Source organism: Ambystoma mexicanum, chromosome 10 (assembly GCF_040938575.1).
Source record: "Ambystoma mexicanum isolate Mex_15411 chromosome 10, UKY_AmexF1_1, whole genome shotgun sequence".
NCBI classification, from domain to species: domain Eukaryota; kingdom Metazoa; phylum Chordata; class Amphibia; order Caudata; family Ambystomatidae; genus Ambystoma; species Ambystoma mexicanum.
Window position 1 is genome coordinate 1669422983 of NC_090932.1, and position 26601 is coordinate 1669449583.

General features: G+C 51.4%; 1 protein-coding gene across 2 annotated transcripts in view; it reads right to left on the reverse strand.

Moving 5' to 3' along the window:
• Positions 1–26601, reverse strand: part of ADGRD1 (adhesion G protein-coupled receptor D1) — a 1635406-nt gene that overhangs the window by 176269 nt on the left and 1432536 nt on the right. For both annotated transcript variants that reach the window (XM_069620079.1, XM_069620080.1), the window contains one exon: positions 22162–22253. In XM_069620079.1, coding sequence (XP_069476180.1) covers positions 22162–22253 — 92 coding nt within the window. The remainder of the gene's footprint in view (positions 1–22161; positions 22254–26601) is intronic.

Below are 26601 nucleotides of genomic sequence, written 5' to 3' on the forward strand. Positions count from 1 at the left end.
ACAATGACCTGTAGACTCCAAAGATGGGGATTTACACCAGCACTGGTTATCCCCTGAAAATGCCAAGTGACCTGATGAATCACCCAATACCCTGTAAACTACAAAAAATGGGATTTACACCATCACTGGTTATCACCTGGCAATGCCAAGTGACCTGATAAATCACCCAATGCCCTGTAGACTCCAAAGATGGGGATTTACACCGTAACCGGTTATCCCTTGGCAATGCCAAGTGACCTGATAAAACACCCTATGCCCTGTAGACTTTGAAGATCGGGATTTACGCCAGCACTGGTTATCCCCTGGCAATGCCAAGTGACCTGATAAATCACCTAAAGCTCTGTAGACTCCAAAAACGGGGATTTACACCAGCACTGGTTATCCCCTGGCAATGCCAAGTGACCTGATAAATCACCCAATGCCCTGTAGACTCCAAAGATGGGGATTTACACCAGCACTCAGTATTGGTTATCCCCTAGCAATGCCAAGTGACCTTATAAATAACCCAATGCTCTGTAGACTCGAAAGATGGGGATTTACACCGCAACCGGTTATCCCCTGGCAATGCCAAGTGACCTGATAAATCACCCAATGCCCTGTAGACTCCAAAGGTGGGGATTTACACCACCACTGGTTATCCGCTGGCAATGCCAAGTGACCTGATAAATCACCCAATGCTCTGTAGACTCCAAGAATGGGGATTTACACCACCTCGGGTTATCACCTGGCAATGCCAAGTGACCTGATAAATCACCCAATGCCCTGTATACTCCAAAGATGGGGATTTACACCAGCACTGGTTATCCCCTGCCAATGCCAAGTGACCTGATAAATCACCCAATGCCCTGTAGCCTCCAAATATGGGGATTTACACCACCACTGATTATCCCCTGGCAATGCCAAGTGACCTGATCAATCACCCAATGCCCTGTAGACTACAAAAGTGGGGATTTACACCATCACTGGTTATCCCTTGGCAATGGCACGTGACCTGATGAATCACCCAATACCCTGTAAACCACAAAAAATGGGATTTACACCATCACTGGTTATCACCTGGCAATGCCTAGTGACCTGATAAATCACCCAATGCCCTGTAGACTCCAAAAATGGGATTTACACCATCACTGGTTATCACCTGGCAATGCCAAGTGACCTGATAAATCACCCCATGTCCTGTAGACTCTGAAGATCGGGATTTACGCCAGCACTGGTTATTCCCTGGTAATGCCAAGTGACCTGATAAATCACCTGAAGCCCAGTAGACTCCAAAAACGGGGATTTACACCAGCACTGGTTATCCCCTGGCAATGCCAAGTGACCTGATAAATCACCCAATGCCCTGTAGACTCCAAATATGGGGATTTACACCAGCACTCAGCACTGGTTATCCCCTGGCAATGCCAAGTGACCTGATAAATAACCCAATGCTCTGTAGACTCGAAAGATGGGGATTTACACCGCAACTGGTTATCCCCTGGCAATGCCAAGTGACCTGATAAATCACCCAATGCCCTGTAGACTCCAAAGGTGGGGATTTACACCATCACTGGTTATATCCCCTGGCAATGCCAAGTGACCTGATGAATCACCCAATGCTCTGTAGACTCCAAGAATGGGGATTTACACCACCTCTGGTTATCACCTGGCAATGCCAAGTGACCTGATAAATCACCCAATGCCCTGTAGACTCCAAAGATGGGGATTTACACCAGCACTGGTTATCCCCTGCCAATGCCAAGTGACCTGATAAATCACCCAATGCCCTGTAGCCTCCAAATATGGGGATTTACACCACCGCTGATTATCCCCTGGCAATGCCAAGTGACCTGATCAATCACCCAATGCCCTGTAGACTACAAAAGTGGGGATTTACACCATCACGGGTTATCCCCTGGTAATGGCACGTGACCTGATGAATCACCCAATACCCTGTAAACTACAAAAAATGGGATTTACACCATCACTGGTTATCACCTGGCAATGCCAAGTGACCTGATAAATCACCCAATGCCCTGTAGACTCCAAAAATGGGTATTTACACCAGCACTGGTTATCCCCTGGCAATGCCTAGTGACCTGATAAATCACCCAATGCCCTGTAGACTCTGAAGATCGTGATTTACGCCAGCACTGGTTATCCCCTGGTAATGCCAAGTGACCTGATAAATCACCTAAAGCCCTGTAGACTCCAAAAACGGGGATTTACACCAGCACTGGTTATCCCCTGGCAATGCCAAGTGACCTGATAAATCACCCAATGTCCTGTAGACTCCAAAGATGGGGATTTACACTAGCACTCAGCACTGGTTATCCCCTGGCAATGCCAAGTGACCTGATAAATCACCCAATGCCCTGTAGACTCCAAAGGTGGGGATTCACACCACCAATGGTTATCCCCTGGCAATGCCAAGTGACCTGATAAATCACCCAATACCCTGTAGACTCCAAAGATGGGGATTTACACCAGCACTGGTTATCCCCTGCCAATGCCAAGTGACCTGATAAATCACCCAATGCCCTGTAGCCTCCAAATATGGGGATTTACACCACCACTGATTATCCCCTGGCAATGCCAAGTGACCTGATAAATCACCCAATGCCCTGTAGACTTCAAAGATGGGGATTTACACCGTAACCGGTTATCCCCTGGCAATGCCAAGTGACTTGATAAATCACCCAATGCCCTGTAGACTCTGAGGATCGGGATTTACACCACCACTGGTTATCCCCTGGCAATGCCAAGTGACCTGATAAATCACCCAATGCTCTCTAGACTCCAGAAATGGGGATTTACACCACCTCTGGTTATCGCCTGGTAATGCCAAGTGACCTGATAAATCACCCAATGCCCTGTAGACTCCAAAGATGGGGATTTACACCGCCGCTGGTTATCCCCTGGCAATGCCATGTGACCAAGTGGGGTTTGGGTCTATTTGACCTAAAACATTTGATCACATCGTTTTGACCTTTCTTTCAGTCTAAAATGTGGGGGCGGGCAGCGCAACCCCCACACTTCCCCTCAACCTAATCTGTACCTTTACCCACTCCCATATATATATTTAATTACATTTCTTTTTTTTAAAAGGTCAAAAAAATGTGATCAGATGTTTTAGGTCAATTATGCTAATACCACCAAAGGTTTGGGTCTTTTTGACCTAAAAGATTTGGCAACAGTAAACTATTGTGGCTGTAAATTGGTGGATTTAAATGAGGCCCCATGTGTTACTGGGGCTGATTCATGGAATTTGTGCGCCGAAAAACGGGGATTTGGGCCCCATTCTGCCCACAAATCCCTGTTTAACAAATGGGGATTTGCGGGCAGATTGGCGCACAAATTCCCGTTTTTCGGCGCAAATAATTCCATCAATCATCCCAAAAGTTACACAGGCAACCAAATGTCCTCTGTGGCCTAATGCGCGACAAAGGCATAAACACAACTGGCTCAGGAGGAGGTTCCAGGCAGATGCTAAGGTTCTGTGGTTTTACGCATGTTAATATCAAACAGACAAAAAATGTAACATTGTTTTAAACTCAAAGATGAATTATCTATGCACCCTATGTAGCCTACATCCTAGATTTAAAATGCTGACAACTAGGGGAAACCATTGCCATCGTCTTGACCCTTGGAAACTGCTGACACCCTGCTGGACCGCACCAAGGCACCCCTCACCCCCACCATTCGTGGCATTAAAAGTCACATCCCGCCTTCACCGCCTACCCCCTCCTGAGAACCTTCTGTCACCGCCGCACAACATAACTCACTTTCAACTCTTTCTATTTTTCCTGACAAGCAGAAACCTCGATTTTTGCTGACAGGGCAGCCTGAAAAATGCTCCATTTCTTACTGACAGCCATAAATTTGGCTCAGAGATGGCTGCTGACGGCGACCCCGCGTCACCCTGTCACGCCTGTCAGTCTTGCAAAAGTGTGGGGCGGCGAGAAAAGTTTCAACGCCAACCCACCTTGTCAGTGAGGAAGGCGAAGCTGGGAAAAAGCCTGCGGGAAGCGAGTGAGGATGGTCTCACACACTGCACAGGACTGAGTCTCTCACCCCCATGGGAACCAATGGGGCGCCCTGCAAGAAATGCCTCTAATACCCCACACAGCTGCAAGGTCAGTCAGTGTTCCCACACATGCGCGGAAATGGAGGCGTAAGTGATGCGGCCGCAGCAAGAGGGTGAACAAAGACCACTCCCTGCTTTATGGACCGAAGTAAAAACGGGACCAAAAACCTCCTCCAGAAATCCCAGACACACTGGCCCTCACTATAACTCTGGTGGTAGCCGTGCTGCCGCCGGAGTTGTTGTTTTTTTCCGGCGCCCGCGAATGGGCAAGAACCGGGTCACGCCAAGTTTGGCGGAACCGGTAATTGCCCATTCGCGGGTGCCGTTGTGGCCCTCCTCACGATCCCCATTTTGCCCTATAGGGCAGAATGGGGGTTGGGAGCATGGTTGCACCGGCACCGTTTATAACGGTGCCGGTGCAATCCTGAGTTCTGCTCGCAGGTGCCGGCGTGCAGTCCGGCACCCGCGAGCTGAACGCGTAGTGTGGTGGAGAGGCAACAACGGCACCGGTAGCACTACCGGCGCCGTTGTTGCCTTTCCGCCACACTCATAATGAGGCCCACTCACTCACTGTGCCGATTTGCTCAGTTTTCACTTTACCGCAAACTTGTCTACAATTGAATAGGGAGTTGTATATGCTTTTCCTTGACTAAAGTTAACTTACTTTACCAACTGTTATCTATGTGTTGGAACTAGATGCGTATGGAATACATGTATTCTCTTTTTGATACAAAGCTTTGGTCAGTGTTTCCTTGCTCCATAGTACTGTACTACCTATTGTGTAAACCCTGAATACTGCTCATCTCCCTCTTGAGATAAGTCTGATTTCTCAGCCACAGCTACCAACTAAATCTTTGTGGTACAGACTGATACCAAAGGGGATTTATTGCTCTCACCTGTAGTCCTAATCTGGTGTAGTGCTCCCTAAGCGAACTGCACTGTATTCTGCCTAACACTCACCCACAGCACCAGTGTTCGTGGGTCGTCAACCGCAACAGCAGTGCTTCCTGGGCTCTCACCCAGAGCAGCAGTGCTTCCTGGGCCCTAACTCACATCAGCAGTGCTTCCTGGGCACTCATTCAAATCAGCAGTGCTTTCTGGGCCCTCACCCGCAGCAGCAGTGCTTCCTGGGCCCCCACCCACAGCAGCAGTGCTTCCTGGGCCGTCACCCACAGCAGCAGTGCTTCCTGTGCCCTCACCCACAGCAGCAGTGCTACCTCACCCACAGCAGCAGTGATTCCTGGGCCCTCACCCACAGCAGCAGTGCTTCCTCACCCACAGCAGCAGTGCTTGCTGGGTCCTCACCCATAGCAGCAGTGCTTCCTGGACCCTCACCCAAAGCAGCAGTGCTTCCGGAGCCCTCTCCCGCAGCAGCAGTGCTTCCTGGACCCTCACCCACAGCAGCAGTGCTTCCTCACCCACAGCAGCAGTGCATCCTGGGCCCTCACCCACAGCAGCAGTGCTTCCTGGGCCCTCACCCACAGCAGCAGTGTGTCCTGGGCCCTCACCCACAGCAGCAGTGTTTCCGGGGCCCTCATCCAGAGCAGCAGTGCTTTCTGGGCCCTCACAGACAGCAGCAGTGCTTCCTGGGCCCTCACCAACAGCAGCAGTGCTTCCTCACCGACAGCAGCAGTGCTCCCTGGGCCCTCACCCGCAGCAGAAGTGCTTTCTGGGCCCTCACAGACAGCAGCAGTGCTTCCTGGGCCCTCACCAACAGCAGCAGTGCTTCCTCACCGACAGCAGCAGTGCTTCCGGGGACCTCCCCAACAGCAGCAGTGCTTTCTGGGCCCTCACCCGCAGCAGTAGTGCTTCCTGGGCCCTCACCCACAGCAGCAGTGCTTCCTCACCCACAGCAGCAGAGCTTCCTGGGTCCTCACTCACGGCAGCAGTGCTTCCTGGGCCCTCAACCGCAGCAACAGCGCTTCTTGGGTCCTCACTCACAGCAGCAGTGCATCCTGGGTCCTCAGCCACAGCAGCAGTGCTTCCTGGGCCCTCACCCAGAGCAGCAGTGCTTCCTGGGCCCCCATCCGCAGCAGCAGTGCTTCCTGGCCATCACCCACAGCAGCAGTGCTTCCTGGGTCCTCACCCACAGCAGCCGTGCTTCCTGGGCCCTCACCCAAAGCAGCAGTGCTTCCTGGGCCCTCACCCACAGCAGCAATGCTTCCTGGGCCCTCACCCAAAGCAGCAGTGCTTCCTGGGCGCTCACCCACAGCAGCAGTGCTTCCTGGGCACTCACCCACAGTAGCAGTGCTTCCTGGGTCCTCACCCACAGCAGCAGTGCTTCCTGGGCCCTCACCCAAAGCAGCAGTGCTTCCGGAGCCCTCACCCGCAGCAGCAGTGCTTCCTGGGCCCTCACCCACAGCAGCAGTGCTTCATCACCCACAGTAGCAGTGCGTCCTGGGCCCTCAACCACAGCAGAAGTGCTTCCTGGGCCCTCAACCACAGCAGCAGTGTGTCCTGGGCCCTCACCCACAGCAGCACTGCTTCTGGAGCCCTCACCCAGAGCAGCAGTGCTCCCTGGGCCCTCATCCGCAGCAGCAGTGCTTCTTGGCCATCACCCACAGCAGCAGTGCTTCCTGAGTCCTCACCCACAGCAGCAGTGCTTCCTGGGCCCTCACCCGCAGCAGCAGTGCTTCCTGGGTCCTCAACCGCAGCAGCAGTGCTTCCTGGGCCCTCACTCAGAACAGCAGTGCTTCCTGGGCCCTCATCCGCAGCAGCAGTGCTTCCTGGGCCCTCACCCACAGCGGCAGTGCTTCCTGGGCCCTCATCCGCAGCAGCAGTGCTTCCTGGCCATCACCCACAGCAGCAGTGCTTCCTGGGTCCTCACCCACAGCAGCATTGCTTCCTGGGCCCTCACCCGCAGCAGAAGTGCTTCCTGGGCCCTCACCCACAGCAGCAGTGCTTCCTGGGCACTCACCCGCAGCAGCAGTGTTTCCTGGGTCCTCAACCACAGCAGCAGTGCTTCCTGGGCCCTCACCCAGAGCAGCAGTGCTTCCTGGGCCCTCATCTGCAGCAGCAGTGCTTCCTGGGCCCTCACCCACAGCAGCACTGCTTCCTGGGCCCTCATCCGCAGCAGCAGTGCTTCCTGGCCATCACCCACAGCAGCAGTGCTTCCTGGGTCCTCACCCACAGCAGCAGTGCTTCCTGGGCCCTCACCCGCAGCAGAAGTGCTTCCTGGGCCCTCACCCACAGCAGCAGTGCTTCCTGGGCACTCACCCGCAGCAGCAGTGCTTCCTTGGTCCTCGCCCGCAGCAGCAGTGCTTCCTGGACCCTCACCCACAGCAGCAGTTCTTCCTGGCCCTCACCCACAGCAGCAGTGCTTCCTGGGCCCTCACCTGCAGCAGCAGTGCTTTCTGGGCCCTCACCCGCAGCAGCAGTACTTCCTGGGCCATCACCCACAGCAACAGTGCTTCCTGGGTCCTCAACCACAGCAGCAGTACTTCCTGGGCCCTCACCTAGAGCAGCAGTGCTTCCTGGGCCCTCACCCACAGCAGCAGTGCTTTATGGGCCCTCACCCACAGCAGCAATGCTTCCTGGGCCATCACCCGCAGCAACAGTGCTTCCTGGGTCCTCAACCACAGCAGCAGTGCTTCCTGGGCCCTCACCTAGAGCAGCAGTGCTTCCTGGGCCCTCACCCACAGCAGCAGTGCTTTCTGGGCCCTCACCTACAGCAGCAGTGCTTCCTCTCCCTCACTCACATCATCAGTGCTTCCTGGGCCCTCGCCCACAGCAGCAGTGCTTCCTGGGCCCTCACCCGCAGCCGCAGTGCTTCCTAGGCCCTCACCCGCCACAGCAGTGCTTCCTGGGCCCTCACCCGCAGCAGCGGTGCATCCTGGGCCCTCACCCGCAGCCGCAGTGCTTCCTGGGCCCTCACCCGCAGCCGCAGTGCTTCCTGGGCCCTCACCCACTGCAGCAGTGCTTCCTGGGCCCTCACCCACAGCAGCAGTGCTTCCTGTGCCCTCGCCCGCAGCTGCAGTGCTTCCTGGGCACTCACCCGCAGCAGCAGTACGTCCTGGGCCCTCACCCACATCCTCAGTTTTTCCTGGGCCCTCACCCACAGCAGCAGTGCTTCCTGGGCCCCCACCCACAGCAGCAGCACTTCCTGGGCCCTCACCCGCAGCAGCAGTGCTTCCTGGCCCTCACAGACAGCAGCAGTGCTTCCTCACCCAAAGCAGCAGTGCTTCCTGGGCCCTCACCCAAAGCAGCAGTGCTTCCGGGGCCTCACCCAAAGCAGCACCCACAGCAGCAGTGCTTCCTGGGCCCTCACCCACAGCAGCAGTGCTTCCTGGACCCTCACCCACACCAGCAGTGCGTCCTGGGCCCTCACCCACAGCAGCAGTGCTTCGGGGGCCCTCACCCACAGCAGCATTGTTTCCTGGGCCTTCACCCACAGCAGAAGTGCATTCTGGGCCCTCACAGACAGCAGCAGTGCTTCCTGGGCCCTCACCTACAGCAGCAGTGCTTCCTCACCCACAGCAGCAGTGCTTCCGGGGCCCTCACCCACAGCAGCAGTGCTTCCTCATCCACAACAGCAGTGCTTCCTCGGTCCTCACTCACAGCAGCAGTGCTTCCTGGGCCCTCAAACGCAGCAGCAGTGCTTCCTGGGTCCTCACTCACAGCAGCAGTGCTTCCTCATCCACAACAGCAGTGCTTCCTCGGTCCTCACTCACAGCAGCAGTGCTTCCTGGGCCCTCACAGACAGCAGCAGTGCTTCCTGGGCCCTCACCTACAGCAGCAGTGCTTCCTCACCCACAGCAGCAGTGCTTCCTGGGCCCTCACCCACAGCAGCAGTGCTTCCTCATCCACAACAGCAGTGCTTCCTCGGTCCTCACTCACAGCAGCAGTGCTTCCTGGGCCCTCACAGACAGCAGCAGTGCTTCCTGGGCCCTCACCTACAGCAGCAGTGCTTCCTCACCCACAGCAGCAGTGCTTCCTGGGCCCTCACCCACAGCAGCAGTGCTTCCTCATCCACAACAGCAGTGCTTCCTCGGTCCTCACTCACAGCAGCAGTGCTTCCTGGGCCCTCAAACGCAGCAGCAGTGCTTCCTGGGTCCTCACTCACAGCAGCAGTGCTTCCTGGGCCCTCAACCACAGCAGCAGTGCTTCCTGGGTCCTCACTCACAGCAGCAGTGCTTCCTGGGCCCTCAACCACAGCAGCAGTGTTTTCTGGGCCCTCGCCCAGAGAAGCTGTGCTTCCTGGGCCCTCATCCGCAGCAGCAGTGCTTCCTGGACCATCACCCGCAGCAGCAGTGCTTCCTGGGCCCTCACCCGCAGCAGCAGTGCTTCCTGGGCCCTCAACCACAGCAGCAGTGCATTCTGGGCCCTCACGCAGAGAAGCAGTGCTTCCTGGGCCCTGATCCGCAGCAGCAGTGCTTCCTGGACCATCACCCGCAGCAGCAGTGCTTCCTGGGCCCTCACCCGCAGCAGCAGTGCTTCCTGGCCCTCACCCGCAGCAGCAGTGCTTCCTGGGCCCTCACCCACAGCAGCAGTGCTTCCTCATCCACAACAGCAGTGCTTCCTCGGTCCTCACTCACAGCAGCAGTGCTTCCTGGGCCCTCAAACGCAGCAGCAGTGCTTCCTGGGTCCTCACTCACAGCAGCAGTGCTTCCTGGGCCCTCAACCACAGCAGCAGTGCTTCCTGGGTCCTCACTCACAGCAGCAGTGCTTCCTGGGCCCTCAACCACAGCAGCAGTGTTTTCTGGGCCCTCGCCCAGAGAAGCTGTGCTTCCTGGGCCCTCATCCGCAGCAGCAGTGCTTCCTGGACCATCACCCGCAGCAGCAGTGCTTCCTGGGCCCTCACCCGCAGCAGCAGTGCTTCCTGGGCCCTCAACCACAGCAGCAGTGCATTCTGGGCCCTCACGCAGAGAAGCAGTGCTTCCTGGGCCCTGATCCGCAGCAGCAGTGCTTCCTGGACCATCACCCGCAGCAGCAGTGCTTCCTGGGCCCTCACCCGCAGCAGCAGTGCTTCCTGGCCCTCACCCGCAGCAGCAGTGCTTCCTGGGCCCCCACCCACAGCAGCAGTGTGTCCTGGGCCCTCACCCGCAGCAGCAGTGCTTCCTGGGCACTCCCCTGCAGTGCTTTATGGGCCCTCACTCATGTCAGCAGGGTCAGTTGGGGCAGGTGTGTGTTCCCTGTTGTGGTTAATCTTCTCTTGGGGAAGCTAGGCAGGTGGTAATATTAGGATGCGGGTAGACGTGGGATGTAGTGGCAGCCCTTTGCCGCGTCCCGAGTCAACGTGGGGCCTTAGTGTAAAAGTAGGTCTGGTACATACTGCTAGTGGTGGGGTCGGGGGGGGTGGAGGCCGTATAGGGCAGGAGAAGAAGGGAGAGATAAGAGGGCTTGCCAAGCAGTGCACTCTCCCTCAGAGACATGTTCTTTGCAAGGATTGAGCGCTGGCGTGATGAAATGGAAGGTTACGCCTCAAGCAATAATTTAGAACTTAGGCGGAATATCATGCCTTTAAAGCACAAAGGGGCCATTAAATTACCATTCCACAACCACTGAAGACAGAGTAAGAGAGGGGGTGACTGGAGGTTCCTTCACCAGCAGTTTGGGGTAACCATGTCAGTAACATTTGCAACTTTCAGAAAATGTGAAGACCTTTTAACAGGCAGTAAACCACTGTAAAGACTGGAGCGGGGTCTGTACTTCTGCTCTCTATATGGTAGAGGAGGGGCACAGAGGACTCCAGCCAAGATTTTCTATTACGGTAGCAATGGAAGGTCTCGCTTCTCAGGAGGTGATGCGGGCTTGTTCTTAAGTACAGTGTAGTCCCTAAGACCCCACAAAGAAATGTCCACACACTGTATTAGTTAAACCACAGTCTTTATATAATTAATATTCACGGTTATGTATACTATCACAATAACTCACTTTGTGCTCAGAAAATCAACAATGGTAAATATATACAGTTCTAAAGTGGTACCACAATTATTATCAGATCTCATTAAAGAGCATCAACTATACTCTTGGTCAAATCTCACACAGATCACTTAATAAAGGCAACCAACAATAGATATAGGAGGAAAGCAGTTGTTTAGAACAATTGGCAGAATACTGGCCCTACCACTGGACACAGTTCTGTGTGGAGATCCCCCCACCTGAGCAAACCTGTAAAATAAAGAGATATAACAAGCCCAGTCCAAATCGTGTTCTACAAGTCTTATTTCCTTCTATAATGTTTCTACCCCCTCCCCCCCAGTATACCTGGTAGAGCACAGTTCTTCGAAGAGGCATCAATGGATCCTTCTTGAATGACTCCCTTTAAAGCAGGAGCCACAGATCGTCGAGAGGCATTGAAGAAGGCGAACTTGGCATCGACAGCATTGATGAAAAGTTTGAGGGTGCTGAGACCACGGCATCGATCCAGGCGGTGCTCGTCGAGGACGTCCCGCGAAGATGAGGTGTGCGGGACGGATAGTTCAGGACCACAAAGAGTTTCTGAAGAACTGTGGCCCAACAAGGGCGTCGAGTCATCGAAGTCTTTGTGGTCTTTGGGTGGCGGGAAATCCACTGGTGGATTCTCCTCGGGGCGTCAGCGTTCTGGACTTTCTCCGGTGGGATAAAGCGGTCGACTGTGTGGACAAGGGAGTCCTTTGATTCAACAGTCTTAGGCAACACCGGTCCCCTCTTCTGGGCAACATGGCTTCGATGGGCCTCCAGCGGTTACGGCAATACTCCGAACACTGGTCGACGGCAATGGACTTCTACGGCGTTGATGTCCGGGTGCTTCACTTCGTTCTCCTCGGCAGTCCCCGTCTCCAGTCAGCAGCCTTTCGAGGGTCTGACTTCCACGGAGCTTCGGTGAAGGTCGAGGGTGTCCGATGGTCCCTTGGAGTACGGGAAGAGGGCGCCAAGCCAGGTCCTTTCTCGGATCAGTCCTCGATGAACTCGACATCTTTCAGATCGGGTCGAAGCAAATGCAGCAGCAGTTCTTCTACTTGCAGCTGGGCGTCGAGGATAAGCAGCTCCAGTTACTCTTCAAGTGTTGACTCAGCTTCTGAACAATTTCCAGTGGTGAGCAGTCCCCAGATATATTATTCTGCCGCTCATCCACACTTCCGGGTCACTCTCAGCAGCCAATCATACAGAAGGGCATTCATGCAGTCAGTCAACCAATCAGGCTCACAGTGCATTCAGGCCACAATCCTCCCTCTCAGACACTCATAACAAGGAATCTGTATTGGGACAAGTACCCAGCCATTCAACACTACACACTAAATTCATACCAGTTTTGGGCAGGGCTGTCTCAGTCTTTGTCTCTCATACCAGAAACCAGACATTCACAACAAGAAGTGCATATTGGTCACACACTCCATTTACCCAGGTCCCACCCACAGGGTGTACCCACAACATACAGTCACTGGGAAGGCTCCAGCCAGTCTGGCCTAGACTTCCCAACAACACCACATATGGAACTTCCACCCAACAGCCAGTCAGCGGGAAGGGACAGAGCCAGGGCTTCCCAGGACTTTGGGAAAACAAGGTAACAGACAATAGAAAGCAAGAGGCCACAGGGGCCATCTTGTTTCCTACCAGGAATCAACTGATTCCAATGGCAGGGCCTGGGTATCCCAAAATGGAGGATACTCACAGCACCTCTCAAATTCAGCATGGAGCTGCCACCAGCCCATACCCTGCTCTGTGGGCCACACACAGGTGCCCAAAAACATACACTAGGGGCACAGGGTTGCACCCCGACCCATGGGTGCCATAAGGGTATCCCATGGGTTTGTACACCAAACCAAAAACAGGAAGAGCTGTACTGCCACGAGTCCCACATGGACTCCTGGGCAGAAAACAATACAGAACACAAATGAAAAAGGACTACAGGACAAGGACAGGGAGGCCCTGTCCCTCCAATGCATTTTCAGCATCACAACCACCATCCTTGATCCACCGTCAAACCGCGGGTCTCAAGCACCATTGTTCTCCATTGGGTAACAAGACCGAACAGTCAGGCTGACCTTCTAAGAATGAGTGATGGACTATTAGGTGCAATGTGACACTACAGAGCTAAGTCAACAACAAAATAATAAAAGCCTACCACACCTTGAAAACCCTGCTACATTTGTGCATAGACGCATTATAAATGCCTTATTATAGCACATCATCTCATACCACGGTTAAATAAACTGCAGTCTTAATAATGTGGGTGCTTTTTGTAAAGCCAGCTCCTGGTGGAACCAACTGCAAGCACTATAAGTACCAATGATTATTACCCACATTGTGGTACTCTGTTTCAGTTGGAGGCATGAGCTTTACGGAGGAGAATCGAATTCACATTTGTGTGGCAGCTCCACCGCATAATGGGTGTGCGCACCCGAGATTGGGCTACCCTCTGACCCCTAAATAACGGAAATAGCATTCATTACCCAAAACTACAAATATTTAAAAAAGCATTACCATGCCAACCAAATATGCTGCTTCTCAACACCGTTTCTTCTCTCTTTTGTGTAGGAAATGCTTTGCCTCATGGGTGGCGCTTGCACCCCAAATGCACCAAACCCAAAACAACAGCAAACAGTAACTGCCACCATTACAGTCTTAAATAAAGGTAAAACCCCCTTCTCCCCCCAACCACTACTGAAGTGTAGTGCCCTGACAGCCACTTTCAAGAGTTAGTCTTTCTTTTATGTTAGTTGCCCTGTCGCGATTTTTTACTTTTTAAATCTGGTCACCCTAACTGAAGCATATGTGTTCTGCTAAAATGCCCCTCCTCTTCCCATGCTCCGCATTCCGGTTCAGGGCCGTGACTCATTGGCTCGTGGTAAAGGGAGACTTGCAGTCACTGCTCTAATTTCTAGAGCTCTAAAGTTCCCTGTGTGGGTGGGTGAGGAGATTACCCAGACCTGGTTTTGCTTGGAATTCCGGGACTCGTAGTTTTTCTAAATTTCAAATGCGAGAGAACATTCTGCACACGCCACTACCCAACGCTAAGAGCATAGGGTGGCATTCTCAGTTGTGGCCATGGGAAACCTGAGAGCCCCTGGGTGGGCAGACCGCGTGAGGCTAGATTGGCACAAGAGGGCTGCACCACAGTGCAAATGTGCTGTGTTGCCTTCAGCAGAGGCAGCTAGGCAATGCTTCTTGACAGCAATTGCAGGCTCCTTAAGCTGGCCCACTCGGAATAGAATATTGCCCCCTGGTTGAGATGTAAGTAAAGCTGTCCATTTTGGAACTAGAAGCAGCAAGGTCATACAACTCTGGAGGTCTCCCCAGCACTGGCTCAGAATTTATTTTAAGGTAGGGTTATAAAGCTGAACAGATGTACTCAGTAACTAAAATCACACAAACTGTATTCATTAAAACGTCCAATGGTTCTGGGGTTCTGACTCTTGAAGAATAGGGGTGTGTCCCTATAGTTCTATTGTCCACCTCAGGCAGATGGGTGTTTCCATGGAAACTTAGACAACACAGTAACTGGGACATTGAACAAGGGACGCAGAAGAGCGAAGACGACCTGGCATCTCTTCCTTACTTCCACTCGGAAGCGATCAGTGCAGGCCAGTTGTGATGTGACTGCGTGGAGCACCTGCATCATAGACGGAAATAGGGGTGGCATGGTCATAAAGACATTGTCACCACTCTTAGTTAATAAAGTGCAAATGCCAATACAAAGTGGTGCCCATAGCAGTCACTATAAGTCAATTTGACGCAATGTAACAACTAGTGAAGAGCCATTCACGTGCTACCCCAGGATCGTGCTAGTAAAGTCGGTGCCGGCAGTGCGGCGACCTAGGGTCCGTAACTCAGCGCCCGAGGGTGTGGTGTGGAACAAGCCACCACCAGCAAACCGACACAGGCCTGTCTCCCACAGTTGAGGGCAGGTTGACTCTTCGTCTGGGGGCGTCTGGTAGAGTCAGGCTCCAAAGACGCAGGCCTGGACTGCCATGCCCTCTGGTGAAAGTTGTGTTGCCGTCCTGGTCTGTAGGTATACTGATGTGGTTGTGTTCAGCTGAGCAGAGTCTCGCAGTCCAGGACTACGTGCTTGTGCAGCCTGCTCAAGGTCTAGAGATCCTGGGTGAGGATCCAGGAACCAATTTGTTGCCCTCAAGAAAGGGTGCTCAAGTGATCTCCACACACGCACGCAGGCTTCAAAATGAGGAGGATGGGTCAAGGATGTTTTCTTAGCATACCTTCGCTGTCGGGTATTCCCAGAGTCAGGTATCGCTCTGCAAAGGGTCCTTGAACTTGGTCGCTCTAGAAAAGGCCATGTGAAGGAACCTCTATAATCACTGAAGAGACCATGGTCGTACAAGATGGCCGCCATCACGAGGCACGCCCAATCGATGGGACAGCAGATAATATGATAAAAAAGCCAGAATCTATGACAATGGATCTGTGTGAGTACTCCACAGCAGTGCTATCCAACTCCAGGCTTTCGAGGGCCGGAACCATGGGCATAATTTTAGGGAGGCACAGGGGTGTTTGTCTCCCCCCAACTTTCATGGTACACCATGTTGTCCCCATTCAATTGGCTTGGACACCTTTTCTTCGGATGTCATGTGCCCCCCAACTTTTTCAGCAAAGTTACACCACTGGTTGGATCCATGCCGGGTTTTCAGGATACCCCTCAATATTCATGAGACCAATGTTCTTGCAATGATTCTAAGTGTATGCACATTTTTCCACATGAATATTAATGATGGCTATCCTGAAAACCCATCAGGATTCCGGCCCTCGAGGACCGGAGTTGGACAACCCCGCTCTATAGGGCTCTTTTCCCAAGCAGGTTTCAGTCCTCATTAGGGAATAGGCGTGGAAGGTGAGTCAACTGGACATTTACGACAAGGTGTGTTAGGCAGCGTTCGCAGAACTGACACCAATCAAAAACACAGTTTAAAAATCACATCTGGCCAAAGTGGTTGCAGTTAAGATGACAATGGATGCCAATTCCGGCACGCCCAGTGGTGAAGGTGTATTTAATATCATCTGCAGCACCACGATGGGAAAGCACTGGCTGCAACATTGCTGGCTGGCAACACAGTCAAATGCAATCCTGCCCTGACGGTCGCGGTGTGCCGTGGATGTCACGGCCAGATCAAGTTCTCGGTCCTCAGTCCATCCAACCACCACCTGCTGGTGAAACCACGTGTGAAGGTTTTCATGCACAGCGGACCTACACCATTGCCCCTGGAGGGTGTGTCCCTCACAGAGGTTTGCCATGACCAGAACTGTGGGAGGGCTAAATTCTGCATAACGTTGGAGGCATTTCACCCCTGGAGTGTTCTGTTAGAGGAGCCTGTAACTATGGCCCCAGGGCATTACCTGACGTAATGCCCTCCCTCCCCGGCTCAGGGATTAGTGCTTACAATCTTTATTCAACCTGAACAATATATGTCATATGAAAAAAAGAAAGATAAAAGAAAAAAAGAAACATACACATTTACAAGTCATTAGATGCATGCAATGAATAAAACCTGGTTACATTACACTGCCATTCTAATCTCCTGCAAATTACACACCAGTTCATGCTACTCAGTTTCCGCATCTTAAAAACCCCACTCTAAAATTGTGCACTGAATTAAAAAACTAAAAATGTCCTTGTTCATTTAACTTCAGGGCATTAAAAAAAATCACCACTGCAATGACAGTTCATACTCGAAAACCAAGCAAACATGATTGCCAAAATGATTCACAGTCAAGTGTAGATATCTCGATGTAGTTAGACTGGGACACTCAACCAGAAGATGCTGAAGGGTTTCTAACAAGTTACTTTGCTGGCAGAATCCACATCCCACACCTTCCTCCTGCTTCAGTTTACGTCTTAATCGAATCTCGCCCGTACAGTACGGGTTCCATCGAAACCGAAATAAATCCTCCCTCATCCGTGGTCATGGAAAGATGTCTAAGTAAGGGGCCGTTATACCCCTAGGTTATATACATTACTCAGACTGGTGTACCCTTGCAGCCTCTCTAGGTTTCAAACACCAGTCCAGGTTAAACACTGTTGTTTTCACCTTTTCTGGGTCATTCACTTAATCAACATTAGAAAACCCGTTAATCTGCAGTATCGCTGTACATTGTTCTACAAGTTATGTCAACGTTTGGACAGTCCCCTTCTCCGCCATAACAGCAAAATCACGATATAGGGTGTTATTGGGGGCTGACAGAAGTGTTCTATATAGTGACAGGATACGCCAGTGCCCTTTAACTATCAGAGAGTGTAGCCCATGCTTGTATCTAATAGCAGGAATTGGCAGTACATTCTGAACTCCTGACACCCTTCGACAAATGATGCCTTCTAACAGAGTCAGATATTCCAGGACCCAGTCTTTCCAAAGCTCGATGCCATACAATAACTTTGGAGCTACTTTCCCGTCAAAATATTTAATTTAAGGAGAGAATTTACAATATTGATTTTTTTATCCATTTCAACTGGGGGGATAAGCACCTCTGCTTTCGTTTTTAGATCACTCCTGATGCTAGTTTTATGGGAAACCCCAAATACACCATAGAGTCAACCCTAGTCAGGGTTGTGCCATTCAGTGCCCATCACAGCGCTGCTTTCCTTTTCCTTCTCGTAAATGACAGAATCTTCGTTTTTTGAGGGTTGAGTCTAAGGCAGTTGTGGTTTGTAACGGCTTCAAAAGCAACCAATAGCCTATGCAGTCCCTTATCCGTACAATCTATCAGAAAAAATCACCAGCGTACGCCAACCAACTAACAGTCAGATCCCCAATTCCAGAGATCTACCGACATCCGCTACATATAAATTAAATAGGCATGGGGCCAAAATGCACCCGCAGTTTTTGGGGGTTAAAGCACCCTCTTGAATTCAATCGGACCCGCCCGCACATTGCAGCCTTTATGTTGAGCGACTTTTGGTCTAAGCAAACTTGCCGGAATTCCCCAATTCAACTATTTTCCCCCCAATCTCGCTCTCGATCCTGTTTCATTTTTACTAATCAGACCCTTGCACATTCCCACGATTCCAGATGTTTCAAAATCAAGCTGGAGAAGATTTCACTGTCAGAGTTTAATATGGAAATCAGTATGTAGTTGTTCTGTTCAGCTCTACTGCCTGACTTATGTATTGGGATAATGAAAGCCCTTTGCCAAGAAACTGAGAAATTGGCAGACTTTAAAATGTCGCCAAAAAGAATTTCCATGATTCCTGCCCACCCCAATGGGGCCCCCTTAAACAGACGGTTTGAAGTATAGTTTCGACCTGGAGCCCTCGAATAACTAGCTCTCATTATCAGATTGTAGACTTCATTTGGGTCGTAGACTAAAGATCGCACCAAGCTTATTTCAACCCGTTCACCACCATCTCTCTCGCCGACTTGGGGATCAGGGTCTTCACCCAGTCCGATTCTGCAACAGCGTTGGTCATTTGCTCCCCATTGCCCCTGCACTGATTATTCATGAGTGCCCAGAAGGCTCATGAGTCCTTCCATAGCAGGCGACCCACCATTCCCTCTACATCTAATTGCACCATTTGAGCCCGGTGGTTTCGCACTCAATTCTTGTTTATTTGCCTCAGCTTTTAATTCTTCCCAAATTATCAGGGTCCCGAGGCTTCTCCTTTGGGTAGATCTAATACTGCCCTCCTTTCCCTTTCCTGCCTGCCAGGACCCCTGCGTACATGTGGGATTTTTATGGATTGGTACCTTTGGCCCTTTTGTCATCTTTGAGCCCCCGGCAAGCTCACTATGGAATCCCTCAGAAAAGTCTTGGCGTTATCATATGTGAGGGCTAACAAGAGCGCAATGGCCATGGGTGTATTATGATATGATATGATATAATATGATAGGTTATTTATAACGCACTTAATACCAAGAGGTTTCTAAGTGCGGACCCGGGGATAGAACCTGTGTGGCTCTGGGTCGTCTTTCTTCCAAGGTGAGCACGTTACCCCTGAGCTATCCACCAGAGACTGTATGATTAATAATAGTTAATGACTCCATTAAAGGGGGATGGGTTGGTCTGATGACACATGCATCCCACCAGGAGGGTCTGCATCACCACACACCCTGCGGGCATCAAGGCCCTGTTACAGGAACATGTTTCTCTTAGTTGCGAATGTTTGGGGCTATGGCAATCTTCACTGCACACAATTAATTGGGTGTCAATGCAAGGTGGCGCAGGTTGCAATCACTATATTGCCATGTGCAGGTGCCCTTTCGCTGCAGCTCTCTATGATGGCGCTGTGAGGCCCTCTTGCCAGCACCACAGAGCCAATTAACTCCTCTGTGAGTCCTCATTGCGTGGGTCCGGGGAGGAATAACCCGCCATACTGCGGCCTCCCGCGCACATCCGTGATGCTCCTTCCCGTCCCAAGTAGGCACAGCCTTTAGTGATGGGTGGCACAGCAAAGACGCGCTTCTCGGCGGCTTCTTGTTTGTTTGTTTGCGCCTAAAGGCCTTTCCATTCCTTGGACTGACACATTGCTTTCTCTGCGCTGCGCCATTGCTGCGCGTGAGCTCTGAATTCCTGTAGGTTGCCTGTGCGCTGGGAGGGTAATGTGGGCCCAGGACCATGGGGGTCCTGGAAGAAGGAGGAACGACCTCCACCCCCAGCTGGCCCTAAGGAGACTGTTGTTACTTGCGGGGGACCGAGGGAGACTGGTGTGCATTGAGTGTGGCGTTACTTGTGAGGGCTGCAGGGAGACTGGTGTGCATGGATTCCGGGGTTCATTTTGGGGGTTCCTGTGAGAGTAGTGTGCATAGAGTGTGGTGTTACCTGTGGTGGGAGGGCAGGGAGACTGGTGTGCATGTACTGCAGTGTTATTTGTGGGGGCCTTAGAGACACTGGTGTGCATGGAGTGCATTGTCACTTGTGTGGGGCCTCAGGGAGACTGGTGTGCATGGGGTGTGGTGTTACTTGTGGGGACCGCAGAGGGACTGGTGTTCATGGAGTGTGGTGTTACTTGTGGGGACCGCAGAGAGACTGGTGTTCATGGAATGTGTTGTTACTTGTGGGGACCGCAAAGAGGCTGGTGTGCATGGAGTGTGGTGTTACTTGTGGGGACCGCAGAGGGACTGGTGTTCATGGAGTGTGGTGTTACTTGTGGGGACCGCAGAGAGGCTGGTGTTCATGGAGTGTGGTGTTACTTGTGGGGACCGCAGAGGGACTGGTGTTCATGGAGTGTGGTGTTACTTGTGGGGACCGCAGAGAGGCTGGAGTTCATGGAGTGTGGTGTTACTTGTGTGGGGCCTCAGGGAGACTGATGTGCATTGAGTGTGGTGTTACTTGTGGGGACCGCAGAGAGGCTGGTGTTCATGGAGTGTGGTGTTACTTGTGGGAACTGCAGAGAGGCTGGTGTTCATGGAGTGTGGTGTTACTTGTGGGGACCGCAGAGGGACTGGTGTTCATGGAGTGTGGTGTTACTTGTGGGGACCGCAGAGAGGCTGGTGTTCAAGGAGTGTGGTGTTACTTGTGGGGACCGCAGAGAGGCTAGTGTTCATGGAGTATGGTGTTACTTGTGGGGACTGCAGAGAGACTGGTGTTCATGGAGTGTGGTGTTACTTGTGGGGACCGCAGAGAGGCTGGTGTTCATGGAGTGTGGTGTTACTTGTGGGGACCGCAGAGGGACTGGTGTTCATGGAGTGTGGTGTTACTTGTGGGGACCGCAGAGAGGCTGGAGTTCATGGAGTGTGGTGTTACTTGTGTGAGGCCCCAGGAATACTGGTGTGCATGGAGTGTGGTGCTACATGCTGGTGGAGGAGGAGGGAGACTGGTGTGCAGTAAATGCAGGTTGGTATTACTTGTGGAAGGGCCCCAGGGAGACTACTATGCATGAAGTGTGGTGTTACTTGTGGGGGAGGGGTGGGGAGGCTGGTGTGAATGGAGTGTGGTTTTACATGTGTGGTGTGGAGGGGCAGGGCGACAGGTGTGCATGGAGTGTGGTGTTACTTTTGGGTACCCTGTGGAGACTGGTGTCCATGGAGTGTGATGTTACTTGTGGGTGGGCCCCAGGAAGAGTGGTGTACATGAAGTGTGGTGTTACTTGTCTGGGGGGCAGGGCGACTGGTGTAGTTTGGTGCTACCTTTGAGAAGCCCTTGGGAGACTGTTGCACATGGAATGTGGTGCGACATGGGGTGGGGGGTGGGACAGGGAGACTGGGGTGCATGTAGTCTGGTGTTACTCCTGGGGGCCTAGGGATACTGGTGTGCATGGAGTGTGGTGGCACTTGAGTGGAGCCCCACGGAGACTGGTGTGCATGGAGTGTAGTGTTACTTGTGTGGGGTCCTAGGGAGACTGGTGTGTACGGAGTGTGGTTTTACTTGTGTGGGGTCCTAGGGAGACTGGTGTGTACGGAGTGTGGTTTTACTTGTGTGGGGTCCTACATTGCAATTGTTCATCTCGCCAAATGGTTGCATTCTCTAACTGTACATTGGAATTGTTATTATACAAAACACAAAAGCTGCTAGGTGGGTCACATGAGGGTTAAGTTAAAAAATGACCACAAAATGCCAAACGTGGGGACATGCAGAGCGCGCGTAGCTGCCTCACCAGCACCCTGCTGCATAGTCCCTTCTGTGGAATGCACCCCCTGCAAGGCTGCGGCTCTCCGAGTTCTGAAAGGGGGGTCGGAGGGTTGTCTGCCAAGGGCCCATCATTAGGGGGACAGCAGGCAGCTGCGAGGGTTCCCAAATGTAGGTAATCTGGTGCTGGGCTGAAATGCTGCATTTGACATGTGACATACTCTGCCCCAGCCCCCTAGATATTTGAGAGTTATTGGTCTATTGCTACAGGGCAGCCAACCTCTGTGCTCAGCAGTCCCTGTTCCACCCCACCCCATTCGTATATGCGGGGGAAGGGGGCATCGCTCAGAGGTCTCGGCAGCCCCCTCTCCCCACCCCCCGCGACGTGAGCCTGGTTACACGGTTTCGCTTTATAAAATACAGTCTGTTCTTGGCACCTGCCGCAGCCACACTCTCGGCCTCTGTGACATAAACAGTGTGGGTGCACAGCAGTCGGCCAGCCGGCGCGCAGGGCGTGGGGGAGGCATGGCACGTAATACACTTCATTTATTAGGAACAAGGAGCGGGTGGGAGCAGCGCAGGGCCCGCGCCTCGGGGAGCAGAAGGGGTCAGACCCTGGGGGCTGGGGCGTGGGGGAGTGAGAGGGGGGGTCTCAGGCTTACTTGAAGGCGTTGGCGTCGCCGTGGACCTTGTAGTTGTCGGTGCTGATCCGGGAGATGATTCTGGTGACGGCGACCAGGATTCCAATGTTCACCTGGACAGAAAAACACACAATACAGGTCGGGTTAGAGAGGGCTGCAGGACAAAGGTAGAGACACCTGCAATTCCTGTGCCAGGTAAGGTGTCTGTCTCTGCCCCAGCTCTTCCAACCTCTAGGCAAATCCAGATCTTCATGTCCAGACCGGGGTCTCTGAAGGGAGCCCCCAGCCCTGACAGCTTTGGCACTGCCTATAGGCGAGACCCTTCTCTCTGAAGGGAGCCCCCAGCCCTGACAGCTTTAGAACAGCCTATAGGCGGGACCCTTCTCTCTGAAGGGAGCCCCCAGCCCTGACAGCTTTAGCACAGCCTATAGGTGAGACTGGTGTCTCTGATGAGTGCCCCAGCCCTGACAGCTTTAGAACGGCCTATAGGCGAGACTGGTGTCTCTGATGAGTACCCCAGCCCTGACAGCTTCAGAACGGCCTATAGGCGAGACTGGTGTCTCTGATGAGTACCCCAGCCCTGACAGCTTTAGCACAGCCTATAGGCGAGACTGGTGTCTCTGATGAGTACCCCAGCCCTGACAGCTTTAGCACAGCCTATAGGTAAGACCCTTGTCTCTTAAGGGACTGTGGGTTGCATTCAAAGGCCCCACACTGAAGGTCCCTTTGACCTGAAAATAAGTATTTTAATCACTGACCCAAACTGCTTTGCATGTGTCTTTTTGAAGTTACAATTGAAGGGCCATGTAGGAAAGGCCTATTAGTGACTACCAAAAGAAAAGCAGCATTTCAATCCACAAAAGAAGAATGAAACAAAGGCCCCTTTCACATGAAAACCAGGATGTTAAACACTGACACAAAAATGGCTGTCTATGTGTGTTTGAATTTGAACTGTGAAAAATGTCCCACTGCTAACAAAAAAAGTGTTAGCGAAAAAGACATGGTGCGTGTTGACAAAAAGTTATGTATATTATGTTTCACATGCAAAATACCAGCAGACATTTCAGAAGCCACTTTGTTTGCCATGGAAACCTTGCTGTAGGCCAGAGGCAAACCCCTTTCCTGTCTGTGGGACACATGTCACAAGGAACTGCAACACTGGAAGGCTGGAGGCTGGAATCCTAGTGTTTATTAATGCAATACAATGTGGCTTGCTCTGGAAGGTTTGGAAAACCATGTGTCCTTCAGAATGTCTGTCTCTGCAGGACCATTTCCCTTTGCTGATGCATGACCAGAATGTAGACAGTAGTTGTGAAGACGGGAGGCGACCATAAAGAGAGGACGAATCTCCAATTTCAAAGAGCAAGCATCCAACACAAGGAGACACAGAAGAAAGACTTACTCACAGGCTCTGCCAGAGAGACAAATGGCTGGATGAAACAGATCTCCTGTTTGCTGAACCTACAGATTTACACTTCATTTAAAAGGACTATTGTAACTTAGGCCTTTTTCCCACCAACCATATGTCAGATTTCTTTTATGTGTAATTTTTTATGTAATTTCCAGGTGATTGTAGTGATTTCAAATTCACCCACCTGAAACTCAGGGAACGTTAATGGCCATCTAAAATGAGTTTCTCCCTGATCTAAACATGTTCCAAATGTGAGAGTTGGTGAACAGGTGGAGGATAACATTAGGAATATGGGTAATAAATGATATGTTCATAACACATATGCTTTCTGTGAAAATAGTGTATAATTGCTAAAGGGCTGTGCAACATGGTGTGGATCTGGCTGTCATTTTATGTAATTCACAATGAGTAGCTGAAAAGGAAAATATGTATATATTATGGCAGTTGCTGGTAAAATTATGCAGTTTTGCATACATAACTAGTTTTTGACAAAAGTATGACAGGATAACACATGGGGATTGCAAGTGGGGCTGCCATATGTCTGCTCCAGACTCTTTAACCAATCCATTGAGGAGGTTGGATTTTGGATGAGAGAGAAGGGTAACTGTCCAATCCTCGTTGCAAGAAAACTTGTCCAAGATTGTAAAATTGGTGGTGTCATCGCTGCTTTATCAGGGGGACTGCACTAGGAGGTAGGGACAGAGCTGCTGAAATGTACCATCACAATAGTGCTATTGCAACTTATAATCTGACAGGTGCAAGGAAACACCTGAGGGGATTGGTGAGAGCGCATCTGGGTAGAGCTGTCTATTGCTAGGAAAGCCTAAAAGCTGACTGGATCCTATGCTGGAGAGTGGGAGCACATCCTTGAGAGTGGAGTGGCCAGACCCCTGCCCGATCTTTCCAGAGGGTCCAGATATGCAGCTGGCTGTCCTAAACTTTAAACAGAGGTTTTTAATGTAAGTAGACATGAGACCTTTGTAACCAAAAGGTGGGGGAATCCACAGGTCTTAAATCCTTTCTGTTTATAGTGCGCGCGGGGTGGGCAGAGGCAAATCTGTGTAGATCCTTAGCCTATTTAACTATTATATGAATTTAATTAATTCCCTTTTGAAGTACACTATGAGGAGCTTTTCGTTAAAATACAAAATTAACAAAGCTCCCTTCCCAGTGTGCGCTGAAAAACTATAGCCTATAATTTAATTGGGTAATCCTTTTTGTCTGGGTCACCACAACTTCTTTAAGGAAGAGTGGTGTCTTTGTTTTCAAATCAGTCCAATCATTTTGTCCAACTTTCCTCGACACAGCCGTGTAAGTGGAAGGGGGTCTGAAATCCAAAATTCCCAAATCATTCCAATGTCTTTTTTTCTGTCCGACTTCCCCAACACAGACCAAAGTAAGGGGGGTCTGAAAAACAAATGCAAAATCCCCCTGTGTTTATTTTAAACCAAAAATGTGGATGAAATCATAATTTCCATAGGCATTTATGCAACACTGGTCACCCAACAGCCCCAAGGCTTTAGATTCTCTAATGTATCGGTACCAGAAGATCAAAAGATTATCGCAAATCTGAAACCTTCAAGGTGCCAGGGTGATAGTTGCCCTCCACAACTTATCAAAGATGCGGCCAGAGTCCTGGCCCATTCATAACCAATCTAATTAAAAGTTCGCTCTCAAGTGGAACCATACCCAGCAACCTGAAGGAGTCATGGGTACTCCCATTACTTAAGAAACAATCCTTAGACCCCTCCATCCCAACTAATTACAGACCCATCACAACAGTCCCATTTCTGCTAAAAATCTTGGACAGAGTCACATACTTGCAAGTCCAAGACTATCTAGAGGCTAATAAACTCTTGGGGACTCACCAATCTGGCTTCAGGCCAAAACATGGGACCGAACGGTCCTCATTGACCTCAAGAGCCAGATTGACGAGTCCAAAGACAAAGGAAAAATTGCAATCTTGCTCCTCTAGGAGCTATCGGCTACTTTTGACTTGGCTGACAACAGGATACTTTGCGCTCACCTCGCCACAGCAGCCCATTTCTCCAAGACTGCCATCACCTAAATTCAATCCTTCCTAAACAATAGGACCATGCGAGTCTTCTCACCTTCAACTGCTGCTGACCCCATACCCATCACCTGCGGCATGCCTCAAGGATCTTGCGTATCCTCTACTTTGTGGAATATCTTTACAAAGCCACTGTTTGACAAACTAGACCGTTTGGGTGTCATCGACAGAAACTACACAGATGACACTCATATTCTACTAAACATTACAGGTATCTATGACACAGATGTACGACTTGTGAACGAAATATATACAATAATTCAGGCATGGACGGCCTCCCATGGCCTCTGCCTGTATGACCACAAGACCGAACTCCTCATAGTGTGCTCTCCAACAAACCTAAATAAAATAAGCCCAAAATACACAGCTATCAACAAAGATGGGAACAATATCCCAGTAGCTAAAGAAGTCAAAACCTTAGGTTTTTATCTTGATGCTACATCCAACTTAAATAAACAAGTCAACATGACTGCTTCATCTACCGCCTATACGGGCAAGCTGATAAGGGCATGCAGACCGTTGCTCTCAAGAGCATGCTGCCTCACACTAGCAAGAGCACTCATTGTTTCTACTGGACTACTGTAACAGCCTTTACTGTGGTGCCAATAAATCGGTGCATAACAAACTACAAGTTATGCAGAATAATGCACTCAGAGCTGCATTAAACATACCTAGAATCGAGCATATCTCAGCTACTAGAAGACACCGGGCCTCATTCCGAGTACGGCGCTAACCAATGGCGCTATTAACGCCTTGGTTGACGCCGTACCCGGACCGGCAGCGCCTTGGTGGATGGCGGAATTACCGCCCCATTCCAAGGTTGGCGGGGCGGTAATTCCCCATTCACCAAGGCTCTTCCCCATTCCCAAATGAGCCCCCATAGGGCTCAATGGGAATGGGGAAGATGCAAATAACGGTGACCGTTCATTACGGTCACCGTTATTGGCTTGGAGGCACCTTTGCGCCCTCGACTTTAACA